The sequence below is a fragment of the Hylobates moloch genome, unplaced genomic scaffold (genome assembly GCF_009828535.3).
Source record: "Hylobates moloch isolate HMO894 unplaced genomic scaffold, HMol_V3 SCAFFOLD_9, whole genome shotgun sequence".
In the NCBI taxonomy this organism is placed as follows: domain Eukaryota; kingdom Metazoa; phylum Chordata; class Mammalia; order Primates; family Hylobatidae; genus Hylobates; species Hylobates moloch.
In genome coordinates this window covers 78,368,393-78,386,338 of record NW_026652284.1, presented here as the reverse complement: position 1 = coordinate 78,386,338, position 17,946 = coordinate 78,368,393, and the positions used below count along the sequence as shown (strand labels likewise).

Below are 17,946 nucleotides of genomic sequence, written 5' to 3'. Positions count from 1 at the left end.
CTTTTTCTGGAAATTAGTGAGGTTTGCAGACCTCTGTCCCCAGTGGTGGATGGAAGTAGCATGTTTATTAATTTCAGTAGCACATTATTAAACTGAAAGAGTATTTTAGAATAATATAGGTTGGCCTTTCTTCTACCTTTGGGAGTTATTAAACCCTGGCTTTGATGTCCAGAGACCTCTTTCATTAGGCACAAGAATAATGATATGGTTGTTAACTTTTAACAATTCAAATGTTCCCCCAAAAATGTGCTGAGTGGTGGTACTGACCAGTAAATCAAAAAGCCTGCAATTTGCCTGTGCATGGATTACTAATGCCAACTTTTGTTGATACTAAAAGGAACTGGAAGAGAAATTCCATACTTGTCACCTGCTCTCTGAAATTACACCGATTCTACATAGGCAATTAAAGCCTTGAGATTATAACCAAACACTCGTAAGTTTATAAGCTCTGGAGAGGTGAGAAGCTGACGTAGTTTTAGATGTAATGACATCTTATAAGCAAACGCTTTCAACATTTCAAACACGGCATGGCTTGCTATCTGGTGTGGGGAGAAAGAAGGGAAGGGTCGTTCTCCTTTTACCTTACAAATGTGTGTGGGCAAATGAATGGCTTTATGATGTCCACATCGCTGGCCTTTGTGAAAGAGAATTCAGAATTGGATCACCAAACTATCTTCATAAAAATAGGATACTCAGCCAGGTGCAGGGGTTCAGCCTGTAATCCCAGCACTTTGGGAGGCCAAGGCAGGAAAATTGCTTAAGCTCAGGAGTTCAAGACCAGCCTGGCCAACATAGGAATACCCTGTCTCTCCTAAAAATGCAAACATTAGCCAGGCGTGGTGGTGCCTGCCTGTAATCCCAGCTACTCAGGAGGCTGAAGCAGGAGAATCACTTGAAACTGGGAGGCAGAGGTTGCAGTGACCAGAGCACACCACTGCACTCGAGCCTGGATGACCAAAAAAAAAAAAAAAAAGATATTCGCCATCTCTAACAAGCTATTGTATTTGCCAAAAGAGTACAATGTAAACAACGTAAACCCTACTAGGATTATTTGACCATGACCATCCAACATTCTTTGATTAGTTAAGCGTGGAAAGAAACATTTTCTTAATTAAGCAATTCTTAATTCAAGGCCCAATGTGGAATAAACCATTTGTTCAGAGTGGTGTGGGTGTTTTGACTGCTCAAAATATGGAAAGAGCTTTTACTCCACAGTCTAAATGGAAAAAGCAGTAAGGTAATAGGTTGACCGCACATTTCTTCTTTTAAAAAAAATAAATAAATAAAATTATTTATTTATTTATTTACTGTAGAGACAGGGTCTCCCTATATTGCCTGGGCTGGTCCCGAACTCCTGGGCTCAAGCGATTTTCCTGCCTTGGCCTCCCAAAGGGCTGGGATTACAGCTATGGGCCACCACACCCAGCTGTTGACTACACATTTCTACCCTGTGGGTGCCTCAGGGGGTTGGCACTTCTGGCCAAGAATTTGAGTCTGGTCTGGGTATTTCCTAGCTTTGCCAACTGGCACCCCCTGCTGGTAAATGCAAATGTTCACTCCCAAGAATGAGAGTTGGGAAATTTGTTCATTTCCATCCCAGTTAGGTATATTAGGTACAGAAATAATGAAGTTATCTTAATTAAAAGAACACAACTGGACTACAAAGCGGTTGCACAGCACCCCAGGGATAGAAAAATCCAGCCCTGCTGGCAGTTTCTCTATGAACTACTCAAGCCTTTTGTCCATCTTGTGCATTTTGAGTCTGGGGGCAAAAGCGGTCATCTCCTTTCAGGGTCTGGGGACCTATGATCAGAACACATCTTGCTCTGTTAAGACTCAATCTTAGGCAAAAGGAAAAATTTCTAACATAGGAAAGGATCAAGCAGTGGTTTTACATGCAGTTTTCACAGTACAAGGTCTATGTAAATTGTCATTTCTGTCTAAAATGTGGATATGTAGGCCGAGCGTGGTGGCTCATGCCTGTAATTCTAGCACTTTGGGAGACCCAGGCAGAAGGATCATCTGAGGCCGAGAATTCGAGACCAGCATAGACAACATAGCAAGACCCCATCTATAAAAAAGTCAAAATGTAGATATGTAAATATACACTTATATTTTAGCATAGACATATAGCCTGGTATATACATATACCTTTTTTTCTGGATGTATACATAAGATATATTATTTTTTCATGGAAGGACTAAAGGATATGGGAAGGAAACTTCACTACCTATTTTATACCCTTCTATATTTGACTTTTACCATAGATATTTATTACTTTTTAAAATTAACAGGTTATTTTGATGGAATATTTAAATTTTGGAATGTTCAGATATTGTGAAATATTTAAATTTTCCTTATAGGTTTTTAATGTTAAAACTGAATATTATCTAAACGAATAAAAAAAAATTTCCAAAAGTGTTTTAGTTACCACCTTAAAGGATAAAGACAAAAGTAGAGAAAGTACCAGAAATTTTTATAAATTTCCAAAATTTTATGAAAATAAATGATTTGAGTCTCAGCCTCCTGAGTAGCTGGGACTACAGGCACATGCCATCATGCGCAGCTAATTTTTTATATTTTTTGTAGAGACGGGGGTCTCACCATGTTGCCCAGGCTGGTCTTGAACTCCTGAACGCAAGAGATCCACTGCCTTGGCCTCCCAAAGTGCTAGGATTACAGGAGTGAGCCACCATGCCTGGCCAAATTTATATTTTATATGTATTTTTTTTAAGAAATTAAGTATAAATGGGACTGCTTGGTATTTGTTATTCATTTACTGATTCAACAAATATTTATCAAGTACCTACCACATTCCATTAAAGGAGCTAAATGCCTGAATTCAAAAATACATAAAACACAGTGCTTGCTCTCAATGCAATCACAATCCAGTACCTTTACTTTGCAGAAAGGATGATGTCCTCTCCTCAGGGAACTCCTTTTATTGTCTTCCTTGGCACTTTACAGTCAGAACATAAATTAATGTTAAAATCAGAATCAAGAGAATATATTTTTCCCTGTATCCTATATTCTTATAATTAATTATAGGCCATCTTAGTAGTTATTTTAATGTAGAAGCTAAAGTAAGAGACTAGTTAGGCCGGGTGGCTCACGCCTGTAGTCCCAGCACTTTGGGAGACTGAGGCAGGTGAATTGCTTGAGCTCAGGAATTCGAGACCAGCCTGGGCAACATGGTGAAACCCTGTCTCTACTAAAAATACAAAAATTAGCCTGGCATGGTGGCACATGCCTGTAGTCCCAGCTACTCAGGGGAGGTGAGGTGGGAGGGTTGCTTGAGCCCAGGAAGTCAAGCTTGCAGTCAGCCATGATCACACCACTACACTGCAGCCTGGGCGACACAGCAAGACCCTGTCTCAAAAAATAAAAAATAAAAATAAAGAGACTAGTTAATTCATCTGAGCAGTTACCTTAAAAAAACGTATTTACTTAGGAAATAGTAGGAATTTTTTTAAAAAAGAAAAATACATATTTACAAACAAGATAAATAAACGAAATGTTTCCAGAATTCTATTCTGATACTCAAAAACACAAGGCACTCACTGGTGGGCAAGTTAGCTATTATTTTTATTACTTACATACAATCATTTGCCAAAATCCCTTGCCAACTTTAGAAGAATTCTCAAAAACTGACTCTGTGGTGCATCACTAAAGAAATGTCATAAATGCTTCTAAAATCTTGATTTCTTAGCCTTTTTCCATCGCTAAAGCCTACCATTAAATTGCAGTCATCTAAAAAAGAATAGAGTGGCCAGGTGCAACGGCTCACACCTGTAATCCCAGCACTTTGGGAGGCAGATCACGAGGTCAGGAGTTCAAGACCTGCCTGGCCAGCATGGTAAATTCCCGTCTCTACTAAAAATACAAAAATTATCTGGGCATGGTAGCGGGCACCTGTAATCCCAGCTACTAGGGAGGCTGAGGCATGAGAATTGCTTGAACTCAGGAGGCGGAAGTTGCAGGGAGGCGGAGGTTGCAGTGAGCCGAGATCGTACCACTGCGTGCAGCCTAGGTGACACAGCAAGACTCCATCTCCAAAAAAAAAAAAAAAAAAAAAAATAGAGTCCAGGAATAGACTCTACATAAGCAACAATCTAGGTTTTAATCCTTGCTGTTTATTGCCTCCAAAATACATTTAAAAGTGAATTAATTAAAAATACTTTTATTCAAAAGGATAACACCAACTGGAAAACCTCACGTGAGTATAAAAACAACAGCTGATTCAAAATCGCACATGGAAAATGTGTAGCCTTTCATCATGAAAAATGTCTAACCTTGTGATAGCACCAGAGTTTGCAATCCTTTGCAAAGGATTCTGTTAATGTACTTAATATTCCATGATAAATAAGGATCTGTGGTAGCTGACAACCTTAAAGGAAAGCAAGTGTGTAGATGCCATACTTCCTAAGGTTCTTATCGGCTTGAATTCTATAACAAGACAGAAATATTTGATATAGCTCATCCTATTATTTTTGCTGTTGTTCATTCTCATTACATCATGATTATAACTGTGTGACTTTATTACTGTGAGTTCCCTAAAATTTGCTAACTCCTTTCTCTAGCCACTTGTACCTAAAGGTTTACACTTTCTTTTTAGGGTCTCATTTTCTATACTGAATGGTCCCATGGCCACAATGAAGAAAGTCACCCTCACACTCTTAAATAATCACATAATTTTTATTGGCTTTGGTTTTTATACTTTTAAATGTATAACCATTCTAAGTAGCTAAGAAAACTGTTCATGGCTTAGCAGTTTTGTAGAACAATATAATCAAAAACATGGAAACATCTTTCTCATGGTTCCAACAGTCTCTCTATAACCACACTCCTTACAGAAAACATGTAAATGTAGAAAGATAAGATACATAACCACAAGCTTCACTACCATTTTTGTCTTCTCTATGATAATACGCTGTGTCGGTTCACTCTTCTATCTATGTGGCTGCTGAAAGGTCCACTGCTTCTCCTGTTTCTTCTTCTTTGGTTTCAGCCCCTTCACTCACTTTCTCATTCTCCATCTCTGTTGCCACCTTTTCCCCTGTCTCACCTGGAAAAGTAACCAAAGGAGATACTAAGAGACATTTATTTCGAATTAACATAAATTATCCCACAGTTTGTCTTCAATGGGGGCAGTTCTTGATCTTCAGGTCTAAGCAGTAAGTTTCTCTGGGGGTATCAAGAAAAGTAATCATCTCAGCTGGGCACAGTGGCTCACACTTGTAATCCAACACTTTGGGAGGCCGAGGAAGGCTGATCGCCTGAGGTCAGGAGTTCAGAAGCCTAGCCTACCCCAAAGTAATGAAACCCCGTCTCTACTAAGAATACAAAAATTAGCTGGGCATGGTGGCACAAGCCTGTAATCCAAGCTATTCGGGAGGCTGAGGCAAGAGAATCACTTGAAGCCGGGAGGCAGAAGTTGCAGTGAGCTGAGATCATGCCATTGCACTCCAGTCTGGGCGACAGAATGAGACTCGTTTGTCTAAAAAAAAAAAAAAAAAAAAAAAGGAAAAGTAATCATCTTGATTCTCTCAGAGCCTCTGAATGGCTGAAATGTCGAGTCAATTAACATCTCGAGTCTTGGCATACTCTTATGAAATAAATTCTCTCTATAAAATCAGGATGCAAAATTACCAAAGAAATTGGTGGTAGAACAGATTATAATAGAAAGTTCATGGCCAGGTGTAGTGGTTCGCACCTGTAATCCCAATGCTTTGGGAAGCTGAGGCAAGAGGATCACTTGAGGGCCAGGAGTTCAAGACCAGCCTGGGCAACAAGACCTCCTGTCTTTACAAAATATTTTTCAAAAATTAGCTGGACAGCTGGGCGTAGTAGCTCACGCCTATAATCCCAGCACTTTGGAAAGCTGAGGCAGGCAGATTGCTTGAGTCTAGGGTCTGAAAGCAGCCTGGCCAACATGGTAAAACCTTGTCTCTACAAAAAATACAAAAATTAGCCAGGTATGGTGGCGCCCAGCTACTCAGGAGGCTGAGGAGGGAGAATGGATTGAGCCTGGGAGGCAGAAGTTACAATGAGCTAAGAATACCACTGCACTCCAGCCTGGGTAACAGAGCAAGACTCTGTCTCAATAATAATAATAATAATAATAATAATTTTTTAAAAGAAAAAAATTAACCAGGCATGGTGGCACATTCCTGTAGTCCTAGCTACTTGGGAGCTGGGGCAAGAGGATCCCTTGAGTCCAGGAGTTGGAGATTATAGAGAGCTGTGATTGCATCACTGCACTCCAGCTTGAAGATCTTGTCTCGAAAGGAAAGAAGGAAGGAAGGAAGGAAGGAAGGAAGGAAGGAAGGAAGGAAGGGAGGGAGGAAGGAAGTCTAATTTGTATCTAAATCAAAGGGTGGTCCAGGGGTGCCCCCAAACCAGTCTGGCTTGGCCATTATGTGTTTAAAAACAATTGTTAAACATTTACAGACAGCCAACACTGACAAGTCTGGACATTGCACACACAACCCTGTTTCCCTGAGAAGTTGGCTTTGGCAACATTGGCCCTAGCCTGGAGCTGTGCAGAGCTTCCTCTTTTGACAAGGCTGTGCTCTCCTATTTGCCAAGGTCCCCCGGGCTCCCACAGTATGACGTGTCCTTCGCCTCACTCATTTTCAGTATCCTAGTTCTAAAGACTTCTGAGTTTGCCAATCCTGGTGTAAAAATTACCTGCTTTTATTTGCCTCTCCCAAGTTGTTCCCAGAGCCCTTCTTACACATTCTTAGGAAAGCAGTTCCCACAACAGACTATGGTGATGCACACACGTCCTGCCTTCCCACGCTAGACAGTGAGCCCCTTGAGGACAGAGACTCCCTCTTCCTCAGACTGCATCTCGGCACCTAGCATATGTTTAGGCACACAAAAAATGCTGAGTTAATAAATGAAAGAATTGGCCAGACGCGGTGGCTCATGCCTGTAATCCCAGCACTTTGGGAGGCTGAGGCGGGTGGATCATGAGGTCAGGAGCTGGAGACCAGCCTGGCCAATGTGGTGAAACCCCATCTCTACTAAAAATACAAAAAGTAGCCGGGCATGGTGGTGGGCACCTGTAGTCCCAGCTACTCAGGAGGCTGAGGCGGGAGAATCGCTTGAACGCAGAAGGTGGAGGTTGCAGTGAGCCGAGATCACGCCACTACACTCCAGCCTGGGCAACAGAGCAAGACTCCATCTCAAAAAATCAATAAATAAATAAAATAAATCAAAGAATTTTAAAAAAAGGATGATTATAATGAATGCTTCACTTAAGTATACTGAACTATGAAGCTAAAATTTACCAAAATGTAAATCATGCCACAGAAGAAAATATTTTCTTTTAATTATAACACCAATAAAGAATACTGTAAACATCATTTGTTTTATGCTGGTAGAATACATTTAAAATTTTAAAACACCATATGCTAAGACATAGTACATTTTCTCTGGTCTTCTCAGATTTTAAAACTACAGAAGAACAAGAGCAGACTGACAGTCATTTTCTTTTTTCTTTTTTTTTTTCTGGAGAACGAGGTCTCACTATGTTGCCCAGGCAGGTCATGAACTGCTGGGCTCAAGCTATCCTCCCACCTCTGCCTCCTGAAGTGCTGGGATTACAGATGTGAGCCACTGCACCCTGCCCTGACAGTCATTTTCTAAGATAAGCTTCACAAAGATGAAAATAACATTCTAAGATCCATTATGTATATATCATTTCATTGGAAGGTGAATTCCTCCAGTAATCATCTATTCACCTTTACTTTGGATCCTGATTTCATAAATGGGGCCTGATGAAGTGTCAACTTGGAAAAGTTCAGAAAGTTTCACATGTTGCCTTCAATGTTAGATACTATTTAAACAGTAGGTTAAAATTTTGGACAGAGATGATGTTTCAGAAAAGTTTTGCTGACAAACTGAGCATTAATAGAATGCCTCTTTCCCAGGCATAGAAGCCTTTTTGGTTTGGTCCAACGAACTTCAACCACCTGAAAGTGACTTCAGGGACTGTGTGTCAGTCACCCCATCCCATTCCCCAGAGCTGGTCTCCTATGGAGCACATCTAAACATCCAGAAGGTTTGCCAGCATAAATTTTACCTTCAATGCATTGGTCCTCTTCATTAGTATGGATGTTCCTGACCATTTCCACATATGCTCCTGTCTCTACATTTCGTGCTGGATGCTCCATGCTTCCAACTATTCCTTCAGGTTGAATCTGCTCCATGTTGCCTGGACCTTCAGGAGTTTTATGGAGTGGATCATTCATAACAGGCTTTTCCACAAGCTGACTTCTGTCCAATACTTCTAGTGTTACATTCTCTTTGGGAATTGTTTCTAGAAGCTGGGGCTGCTCCTCTTTTCCCAGTGTTGCCTGAAGTTGCTGCTCTTCAGCTGTTTCCACAAACTGACTTCCTTCCAATATTTCTGGAGATTCATTCTCTTTGGAAATTGTTTCTAGAAGCGGGGTCTGCTCATCCTTTCCCATTGTGCCCTGAGGTTGTAGCTCTCCAGCTGTTTGCAGAGTCAGAACGTTCTCAGTTGTTCCTAGAGGCTTCATCTCTGCAGCAGTTTGTGAATTCTCAGTGGCCTCCACTGCTCTGAGGGAGTCCTTCTCTACTGCTGTCTGCAAAGGCTGACCCTTGGCTTCTGGTCCTAAAGGCTGAGCTTCAGCATTTCCTTTTAGAGGCTCAGCCTCTGTCCCTGCTCTTGCATCTTTCTTCTTTCCTTCTGCTGCTGGGGCATCCTCTTTGCCACCTGGTTGAGGCGGCCCAGATTCCTCCAGTCCCTCTGCAGGCTGAGTCTTTTCTGTGGACCCCGATTGGTCTGTGGCATCCCTTCCAGGGGCTACGTCCTTGGCCAGGGGCTGTTCTTGGAGGGGTTTAACACCATTAGCTGTAGGCTCTGCTGAAACCTTGAGCTTTTGTAAGGGAGGACGGCTTTCCCTTTGTACGTTGCCATCAACAGTAGATTCTCTTCCCAATGTATGTGGCTTTGGTTGGGCAAAGCAGGACTCACTTTCTTCTGCGGTTGAAAAATGCTCATTTGAAGTTACTTTTGGTTATTCATTTGAAAAATAAAAAGAAAAGAGAAAACACAAATTATTGTTTAGTTTTATCTTGAAAAGTGAATTGACATCACAAAGTAGATTTAACAGTTCAAGACAGTTCCAAATATATCTGAGTACAGAAAGGCCATACCATGACCCTAACACTCTCCAAGTCACATCCCTTTATTGTCTTCAGCTCAAACATTTCATCTTAAGCTCTGAAGTCCTCCAAAACCACAGTTTTCTCCTGTTTGCTCCTTGTGCATCTTTTCATGGCTCCTGTCCCAGATTCTAACTGAGCTTACTTCACTTTGTTTCTCTCTTCTTTTCCTTGTCTCACACTTTCTCCTCTTGAAACTTACAAGGTTTCCTTTTTTAAAAAAATTTTTTCCATTTTTTTTTTTGTGGGGGAGGGCAATAGAAGATTCCCAAACTTAGAAGGTTTCATGATGTGAGGTCCTTGGGCTGCTAGAGAGGTCTTACTTTCCTTCTAACACAGAAAAGCCCCAGCAAATGGAAAAGGGACTGTGGCAGAGAATCCCTAACAGGTAAAGGCTAAGATGTCTGGGAAGGGAAGTAGCAGAGACAGTTCAGCCTGAGTTTCATGTCATTTGGGTGGCACAGTGGGAAAAGAAATCAACAGAAAGCAGGGAAACATGCATTTTACTTCTGGCCGTTGTTCCAACTGTATGAGCTTGGAAACTTAGCTCCCAATGATCTTGTCTCTAAAACAGCAGTGAATCTCTCTTCTCTCCTTCGTATTGATCTCAGAGTTGCATGAGGCATGATAGTTTAAAAGATGCAAAATTGCGTTGGATAGTTTAAGATAAGCAATTTGTATAAGATTGGCAATATGTTAATACTCTTTGACCCAGCAGTTCTACTTCTCGAAATTTTTGTTGTTATTATTTTACTTCTTGAAAATTTATTCTAAAAGCATAAACCTTATGAAGATGCTTTGGGAGAGAAGATAGATAGATAGATAGATAGATAGATAGATAGATAGATAGATAGATAGACAGATATATGTATATAATCCCAAAGTTCTTCCATTTTTTTATTTTTGTTTTACTTTTCTATTTAGAGACAGGATCTCACTATGTTGCCCAGGCTGGTCTTGAACTCCTGGGCTCAAGTGATCCTCCTGCTGCAGCTTCCCAAAGTCCTAGGATTTATAGGCATGAGCCACCACACCCACCCCACATTGTTCTTTATAGCAGCAAAAGCTAGAAAACAACTTAAAAGTCTAATAAGTTAGAGAACAGATAAATATTCCATGGTATGGAATATTATTACACCATGAAAAGATGATTATGAAGACCATATGCTAAAATAAGAAAATAATTATGATACAATAAGTTTAGAAATCACTCATGATTGAGTTGATCAAATACAGTAGTGCATATAAAGTACTTATTAACCCAAAGTCTACTGTGCGATTAAGTGCTCAACAAGTTAGCTATCATTTTTATATAAAGTATGATTATGGCAATGTTGAAAGAAAGGCAGGGAGGGGAGGGAGGGAAAAAGAGGGAAAACAAATCACAAATGACGGGGGAGGAAAACTGGAAGAAAATAAGTCAAAAGTTAAAGTGGGTCTCTAGGGGATCTTTTTCTTCTTCTTTTTTTTTCCCCAAAGACTGTTTTTCCTCTTTTCTTTTTTCCCACTAAGTTACCGTCCACCTCAGTTATATGTGCATGCAGTTTATAGAGTTATCTGCTTATCTAGTGTAAGCTAAAAACAAGTAATACTCGGGTCTCCTCTCCCATTTCCCCTTCTAAAAAAGAAATATTTGCTTATAGAAGCAAACATTTTAATTCTTTTAGCTGTTTTGGAGGAATTTTTTTTCTATGTTGCTAAGTGAATTGTGCTTCAGGATTTTTCAATTTGGGCCTTTCAATTAACTTTCTTTATTTTTTAAATAGAGATGTGGTCCCATGTGGTTCGAGTTGACCAGGCTGATCTCAAACTCCTGGGCTCAAGTGATCCACCTGCCTTGACTTCCCAGAGTGCTGGGATTATAGGCATAAGCCACCACGCTCATCTCAATTAACTTTTACTATGGAAGATAAAAACTTAGCTCTTTTCCTATTCTCCTCGACCACCAGCCACTCTCTCCAATTACACGTTCACATTTCCTTTTATTTTTTTGAGACGGAGTCTTGCTTTGTCGCCCAGGTTGGAGTGTGGTGGCGAGATCTCGGCTCACTGCAAGCTCCGCCACCCGGGTTCATGCCATTCTCCTGTCTCAGCCTCCCAAGTAGCTGGGACTACGTGACATTCTCCTGCCTCAGCCTCCCAAGTAGCCACCACGCCTGGCTAATTTCTTTGTATTTTTAGTAGAGATGGGGGTTTCACCGTGTTAGCCAGGTTGGTCTCGATCTCCTGACCTCGTGATCCACCTGCCTCGGCCTCCCAAAGTGCTGGGATTACAGGCGTGAGCCACCGCACCCGGCCCACATTTCCTTTCAGTTCAGTGATTGTATATTAATTATTTAAAATAGTAATGCTGTAATTTGGATTATATCAATATTCAAATGTATGTCTGTATAATGACTGTGTCTTCTGTGAAGAACTGAGCCATATATTAAGCTATTACAATTTTTTATTTTTCCCCGAGTTAATAATTATCATACTTTTTCATTTCCTAGGAGTTCACGTATTATCATTTATTCAACTCACTGCCATTTTTCTCTCTTTTGAACACATGTATTCATATCAAACAGCCTATCAATTTAATCTTCATGAAGATGAAGGACTTACTGAGGTACCAAGCCACCAGCTCCAGAGCATTTTAAGGATCCTGTGGTATCCAGGGTGGTTCTAAGTTTTCTCTACTGCTAATCAAATTGAGCTTTCCTTGGCATGTTAAGTGAGTTATCACATGTCTGTCTGCTTCCTAAAATCCAGTATTGTTCTATTATTGTCTTTTTTTCTGTTCTTCCTATCTCTGTGGGTTTAAACTATTTTTTAAATCTCTTTACTGTCATTTTAGTGGTTTTTCAGGAAGGCACAAAATTAGATCCATATCTTCAATCTACCACCTTCACCAACACCTCCGAAGATGCTTTAATGATTATTTATAATGAAAAAAAAGAAAACTTTCCAAATGAAAACATGGGATGTACAAAAGCAGTTTACGTACAAAGATGAAAACTACAGGCTCTGCTCTCTGGTACCACAGGTGAAGCCATCAGAAGCAGTAATCTAACAAAAACAATCCCATGCGATAAACGCTGTGTGACCCCTGTGTACACAGAGTGGCAAGAAGTCACACATGAGTTGAGTGTGCTGAGATAGTTTGCGAGTTCCAGGAGAACACATGGGGAAGCCTGGAGGACTCAGGAAAGGATAGTGCGGCTGGAGGCTGGCACAGAAGCCAGGTCATGGAGGGCCCTGCAGGTGGTGCTAAAGAGTTTAGATTTCATCCTCGAAGCACGAAGAACAAGAATTTCTAGCAGGACTTTTAAAAAAAGTTAAATAAATATACATGCACCATATAGCTCAGCCATTTAACTTATAGGTATTTTCCCGAGAGAAAAGAAACCACATGTCCATACATTTATACACAAATGTTCATAGCATCTTTAACAGCCCAAACCCGGAAACAACCCAAATGTCCATTAACAGGTGAATAGGTCAAAAAATCTGTGGAACAGCCGGGCGCCGTGGCTCACGCCTATAATCCCAGCACTTTGGGAGGCCGAAGCGGGCGGATCACGAGGTCAGGAGATCAAGACCATCCTGGCTAACACGATGAAACCCCATCTCTACTAAAAATACAAAAAAAAAATTAGCCGGGCGTGGTGGCGGGCACCTGTAGGTAGTCCCAGCTACTCGGGAGGCTGAGGCAGGAGAATGGCGTGAATCTGGGAGGCAGAGCTTGCAGTTAGCCGAGATCGCGTCACTGCACTCCAGCCTGGGCAACAGAGTAAGACTCCGTCTCAAAAAAAAAAAATCTGTGAAACGTTCACACCAGGGAATACAACCCAGTAATAAAAAAGAAATGAACAATTGATAAGTGCAACAACATGGATAATTTTCAAAATAATTATGCTGAGTAAAAGACAAAAAGATTACATAGCATATGATTCCATTTATATAAACTCTAGAAAATACCAACTTATCTACAGCGATAGAAAGCAGAACAGTGGCTCTTTGGAGACTGAGATTGGGTAGACAGGAGGGAGATTTCAAAGGGGCATAATCTTGATTGTGCTGATGCTTCTGTGGTGTACAGATAAACCAGAGTTTACTAAAATGTACACTATAAATATATACAGTTTATTGTATGTGAATTATACCTCCAAAAAACTGATCATTTTTCAAATATAAAAATAAAAGATAACCAAAAAAAAAGAATTGTGAGCAGAGAAATTAATCAATCCAATCTGGATTTTAAAAACCTCCCAGCTGGGTGCAGTGGCTCACGCCTGTAATCCCAGCACTTTGGGAGGCTGAGGCGGGTGGATCACCTGAGATCCGAAGTTCGAGACCAGCCTGGCCAACATGGTGAAACCCAGTCTCTACTAAAAATACAAAAATTAGCCGGGCGTGGTTGCATGCACCTGTAATCCCAGCTACTTGGGAGGCTGAGGCAGGAGAAAATTGAACCCGGGAGAGAGAGGTGGCAGTGAGCCGAGATCACGCCATTGCACTCCAGCCTGGGGGATAAGAGCGAGACTTCGACTCAAAAACAAACAAAAAACTCCCGCTGGAGAATGAATTAGAGGCAGGCAACACAGAAGTCAATGTGTCCAGTGACACAGGGCCAATAGGACTCAGAAATGAGAAATAAAAATGACTGGACATAATGACAGTTCAGTGGCTGAAAAGAGGGAGAGGGAGGGTCTAGAGAAACACTGGTTCATAGCTCTGATGCTGGAGATAGAAAATATAGGATAGGCCGGGCACAGCATGCCTGTAATCCCAGCACTTTGGGAGGCTAAGGCGGGAGGATCACTTGAGGCCAGTAGTTCAAGACCAGCCTAGGCAATATAGCGAGACCTGATCTCTACAAAAAAAATTAAAATTAGCTGGTCATGGTGGTGTGAACCTGTAATATCAGTTACTTAGAAGGCTGATGGGGGAGGATCACTTGAGCCCAGGAGTTTGAGGCTGCAGTGAGCTGTGATCATGCCACTGCACTCAGCCTGGGCAAGGGAATGAGACCCTGTCTCTAAAAATATGTGTTCTGGGGAGGGGGAGAGGGATAGATGGATTTAGGGCAGTGAGAGACACATGCATTGCTCAGGCTGTGGCATGGTATCTTGGAGATGGTTGTAGATTGTACATCCTGGTGGCAAATCCGGGAGGCTCTTGGACGTATAAATCTGGGCTGGAAATATATGTAACAGCCTGGAGCTGAGCTCTCTATCTTATTAACAAATTTGCATTTTGAGAAAGGGGTAGTTTTACATAGAGGTTCCTGTGAGGAGGGGAAATGAGGAGGGTAGTGGTGTGTGTGTGTGTGTGTGTGTGTGTGTGTGTGTGTGTGTGTGTGTGTGAATATCTGCATCCCCACCCTGCCTCGGAGACTAGGTGTGAATCCTCCTGCAGAGAGGGAATAGAGCTGGAAGTAGAGAAGCAGAACTCAAGAAAAACCTGACGAGACTTAGGGCTCAATTAGAGTTGAGGAGAGGGCTATTTTTCACCTCCCCCTCCTGCCTCGTCATGAATGAAGCCTTCAAATTAATTGCAAGTAAGGCGACTTAATCAAGGTGATTTTTCAGGTCTAAAAAGAAATTCATCCTGAGAAAACAATGCATTTAGATATCACACAAAGGATGGTCTGGTGATAATTGCCTTAGGGAATAAACCAGGAAATGTGTTAATGTACTAATCACATATGTCTGCCAAATTATATTTTCTGCTAAAATAGTTATTACAGTGATTAGTATTGTCGGTTAAATGAGACAAACCATTTTCATCCACCTGTGCCAATCGTGAGTACATTCGAAAGGCATCATTCTCCTAGAGCAAAAATTGTGCAGAAAAAAAATGTGCCAACACACCCAAAACACAGCCACACAATTTTACATTCTGAAAAACATATTATGCTATCAGTCTAAGTTTTCTCCCACAATAAAAAGCTTTGCGAAAGTTTGAGAAAACTGATTTCTCCACAAATGGTGTCATAAGTGTCCAAGTGATCCGTCAATTTTTGCCATAGCTAGAATATTTATACCCATGATCACAATATCCATTCACTTTCATTCTTTTATTGTTGTTGAGACAGGGTCTCAATCTGTCACCCAGGCTGGAGTGCAATGGCATGACCATAGCTTACTGCAGACTCAACCTCTCAGGTTCAAGTGATCCTGCCACCTTAGCTTCCCAAGTAGCTGGGACTACAGACATGTGCCACCATGCCAGACTAAGTGTTAAATATTCTTAGAAACAAGGTCTCTCTATGTTGCCCAGGCCAGTCCATTTTCATTCCTTTTTTTTTTTTTTTTTTTTGAGATGGAGTTTTGCTCTTATTGCCCAAGCTGGAGTGCAATGGTGTGATCTTGGCTCACTGCAATCTCTGCCTCCCAGGTTCAAGCGATTCTCCTGCCTCAGCCTCCTGAGTAGCTGGGACTCTAGGCATGTGCCACCACGCCCGGCTAATTTTGTATTTTTGGTAGAGATGGGGTTTCTCCATGTTGGTCAGGCTGGTCTCGAACTCCTGACCTCAGGTGATCCACCCACCTCCACCTCCTGAAGTGTTGGGATTACAGGCATGAGCCACCGCGCCCGGCCAGTTCTTATGTAACTTTCCCAATTTTACTGGTACACTGGAAGTAGACAAGTGTCCACAGCATATACTTTTATAAAACACAACCTGAAAATAGTCAACCAAGTTGGGAAACTTTACAAAAGAATGTCATTGTCTTTTAATATTTTTTTGTGGTAGCCCAAAGGACATATAACACCTTTAAAATGACCATACACACACAAAATAGAGAAAATGCTAGAAGGGCAGGGCCACATTTACTTTGTAATTTATATTGATTAATTGCACTCTAAATTTTGAAATGGCTGTATTTCAGAGGCAGTAACTCTCAAGGAATAGCTCAGAAGTTGTTTTTCCTATGTGATAGAAGAGACAGGCTTAAGCCACGGCACCCGGCCAGTGTAGTGGATTATAACTCCAGTTCCTGCACTTACTAGCCTCTCTCTGCCTCAGTTTCATCACCTGTAAAGTGGGAATAGTGTTATTACTGAACGAGGGAACTGACATGAGGATTACATGAGATAATACTCAGAAAGAACTAGTACAGAGACTAGCACCCACTAATCTTGTCAATCTTAGCATCACTATTGTTATACCTCCCATAGTGGCCCAAACAAGGGTGAAATTAGATGCACAGTGTCTGGGTGTGGTGGCTCACACTTGTAATCCCAGCACTGTGGGAGGCCAAGGCAGGTGGATCACTTGAGCCCAGAAATGTCCATGCCTAGACAACATGGCGAAACCCTGTCTCTACCAAAAAATTTAAAAATTAGCTGGGTATGGTGGTGCAGGCCTGTAGTTCCAGCTACTCAGGAGGCCAAGATGGGAGGACAGCTTGAGCTCAGGAGGTTCAGATCACAGTGAGCCACGATTGTGCCACTGCACTCCAGCCTGGGAGACAGAGCAAGACCCTGTCTCAAGAAAAAAGAAAAAAAAAAAAGAGAGAGAGAGAGCGAGAGAGAAAGAAATTATGATGCACAAACAGAAAAGTAAGGTGGTTTCATTCATTCCAATATTGGTACATTTCTGTGAAAGAAGAAAGATTAGGCTGGGCACGATGGCTCACGCCTGTAATCCCAGCACTTTGGGAGGCCGAGGCGGGCAAATCACTTGAGGTCAGGAGTTCGAGACCAGCCTGGCCAACATGGTGAAACCCCCATCTCCTCTAAAAAAAATAAAAAAATTAGCTGGCCATGGTGGCGAGTGCCTGTAATCTCAGCTACTCGGAAGGCTGAGGCTGGAGAATTGCCTAAACCTGGGAGGCAGAGGTTGTAGTGAGCCGAGATCACGCCAGTGCACTCCAGCCTGGGCAACAAAGGAAGAAGGAGAAGGAGAGGGAGGGGGAGGGGATAGGGGAGGGGGAGAAGAAGAAGAAAAAGAAGGAGAAGGAGAAGGAGAAGAAGAAGGAGAAGAAGAAATGAAAAGATTAGAAAACAAATAGTTGTTTTGAACCATCTCTCAGAGAACACAATAAAGTCTACAATTACCACAAACTTCCTTTCTGGCTCCAGATTACATAACCCTCAGCTTATTCTTACTCTTGTGCTGCTGAAGGAAGTTCAATTTTTAATGCGTTTGATTTCCCTCCCTTCCCTCTAGCCTAAAGCAGAGCGTTGAGACTGTTCTAGCACTGGGTGTGAATCCTGACTCCGCCATTTACTTACCTGTGCAATCTGGACCAGTCAGTTCCTAACCTCTCTGGATCTCAGTTTCCTTATCTGTAAAATGTGGATATTGTTTGCCTTTCAGACTTGTTAGGAGAATTGACAGTGTGGATAATGTGTGTAATTTGCCCAGCATAGTATCTGACATGAAAAAGTAGCCACTAAATAGGGACGCAGTGCACAGCTGTACAAGCTCCTCACTGCACGGGGCAGAACTGCAGTCTGGGTGCATCTGCAAGGGTGTATGTGTTGTTGGTGGGGAAGGCCTCTTTCTAATTGTACAAAGGTCCCTTGAGTACCAGGAGTGACCTGTCAATAAACTATAGCTAAATTAGCAACAGAAAATCTAACTTGCAACATTAAAGGGCTTAGATACACAGTCCCCTAAACACTATGAAGTTGTCAGTGTTGACAATAAGTTGTATTGTTATCAGGGTACAGTTTAAAACATGATTATTGATAAATAATGGAAAACTAGGCCGGGCACGGTGGCTCACCCTGTAATCCCAGCACTTTGAGAGGCTG

General features: G+C 41.7%; 1 protein-coding gene across 2 annotated transcripts in view; it reads right to left on the bottom strand.

The window, feature by feature from the left end:
• Positions 1–4,676: 4,676 nt before the first annotated feature.
• Positions 4,677–17,946, bottom strand: part of ERICH5 (glutamate rich 5) — a 28,871-nt gene continuing 15,601 nt past the window's right edge. Inside the window, exons 2-3 of one of the 2 annotated variants that reach the window (XM_032760109.2) lie at positions 8,090–9,043; positions 4,677–5,065 (exon numbers count right to left, since the gene is read on the bottom strand). In XM_032760109.2, the coding sequence (XP_032616000.1) occupies positions 4,953–5,065; positions 8,090–9,043 (1,067 nt within the window). In that variant the 3' untranslated portion in view covers positions 4,677–4,952. The remainder of the gene's footprint in view (positions 5,066–8,089; positions 9,044–17,946) is intronic. The other variant, XM_032760110.2, reaches the window with a different exon arrangement.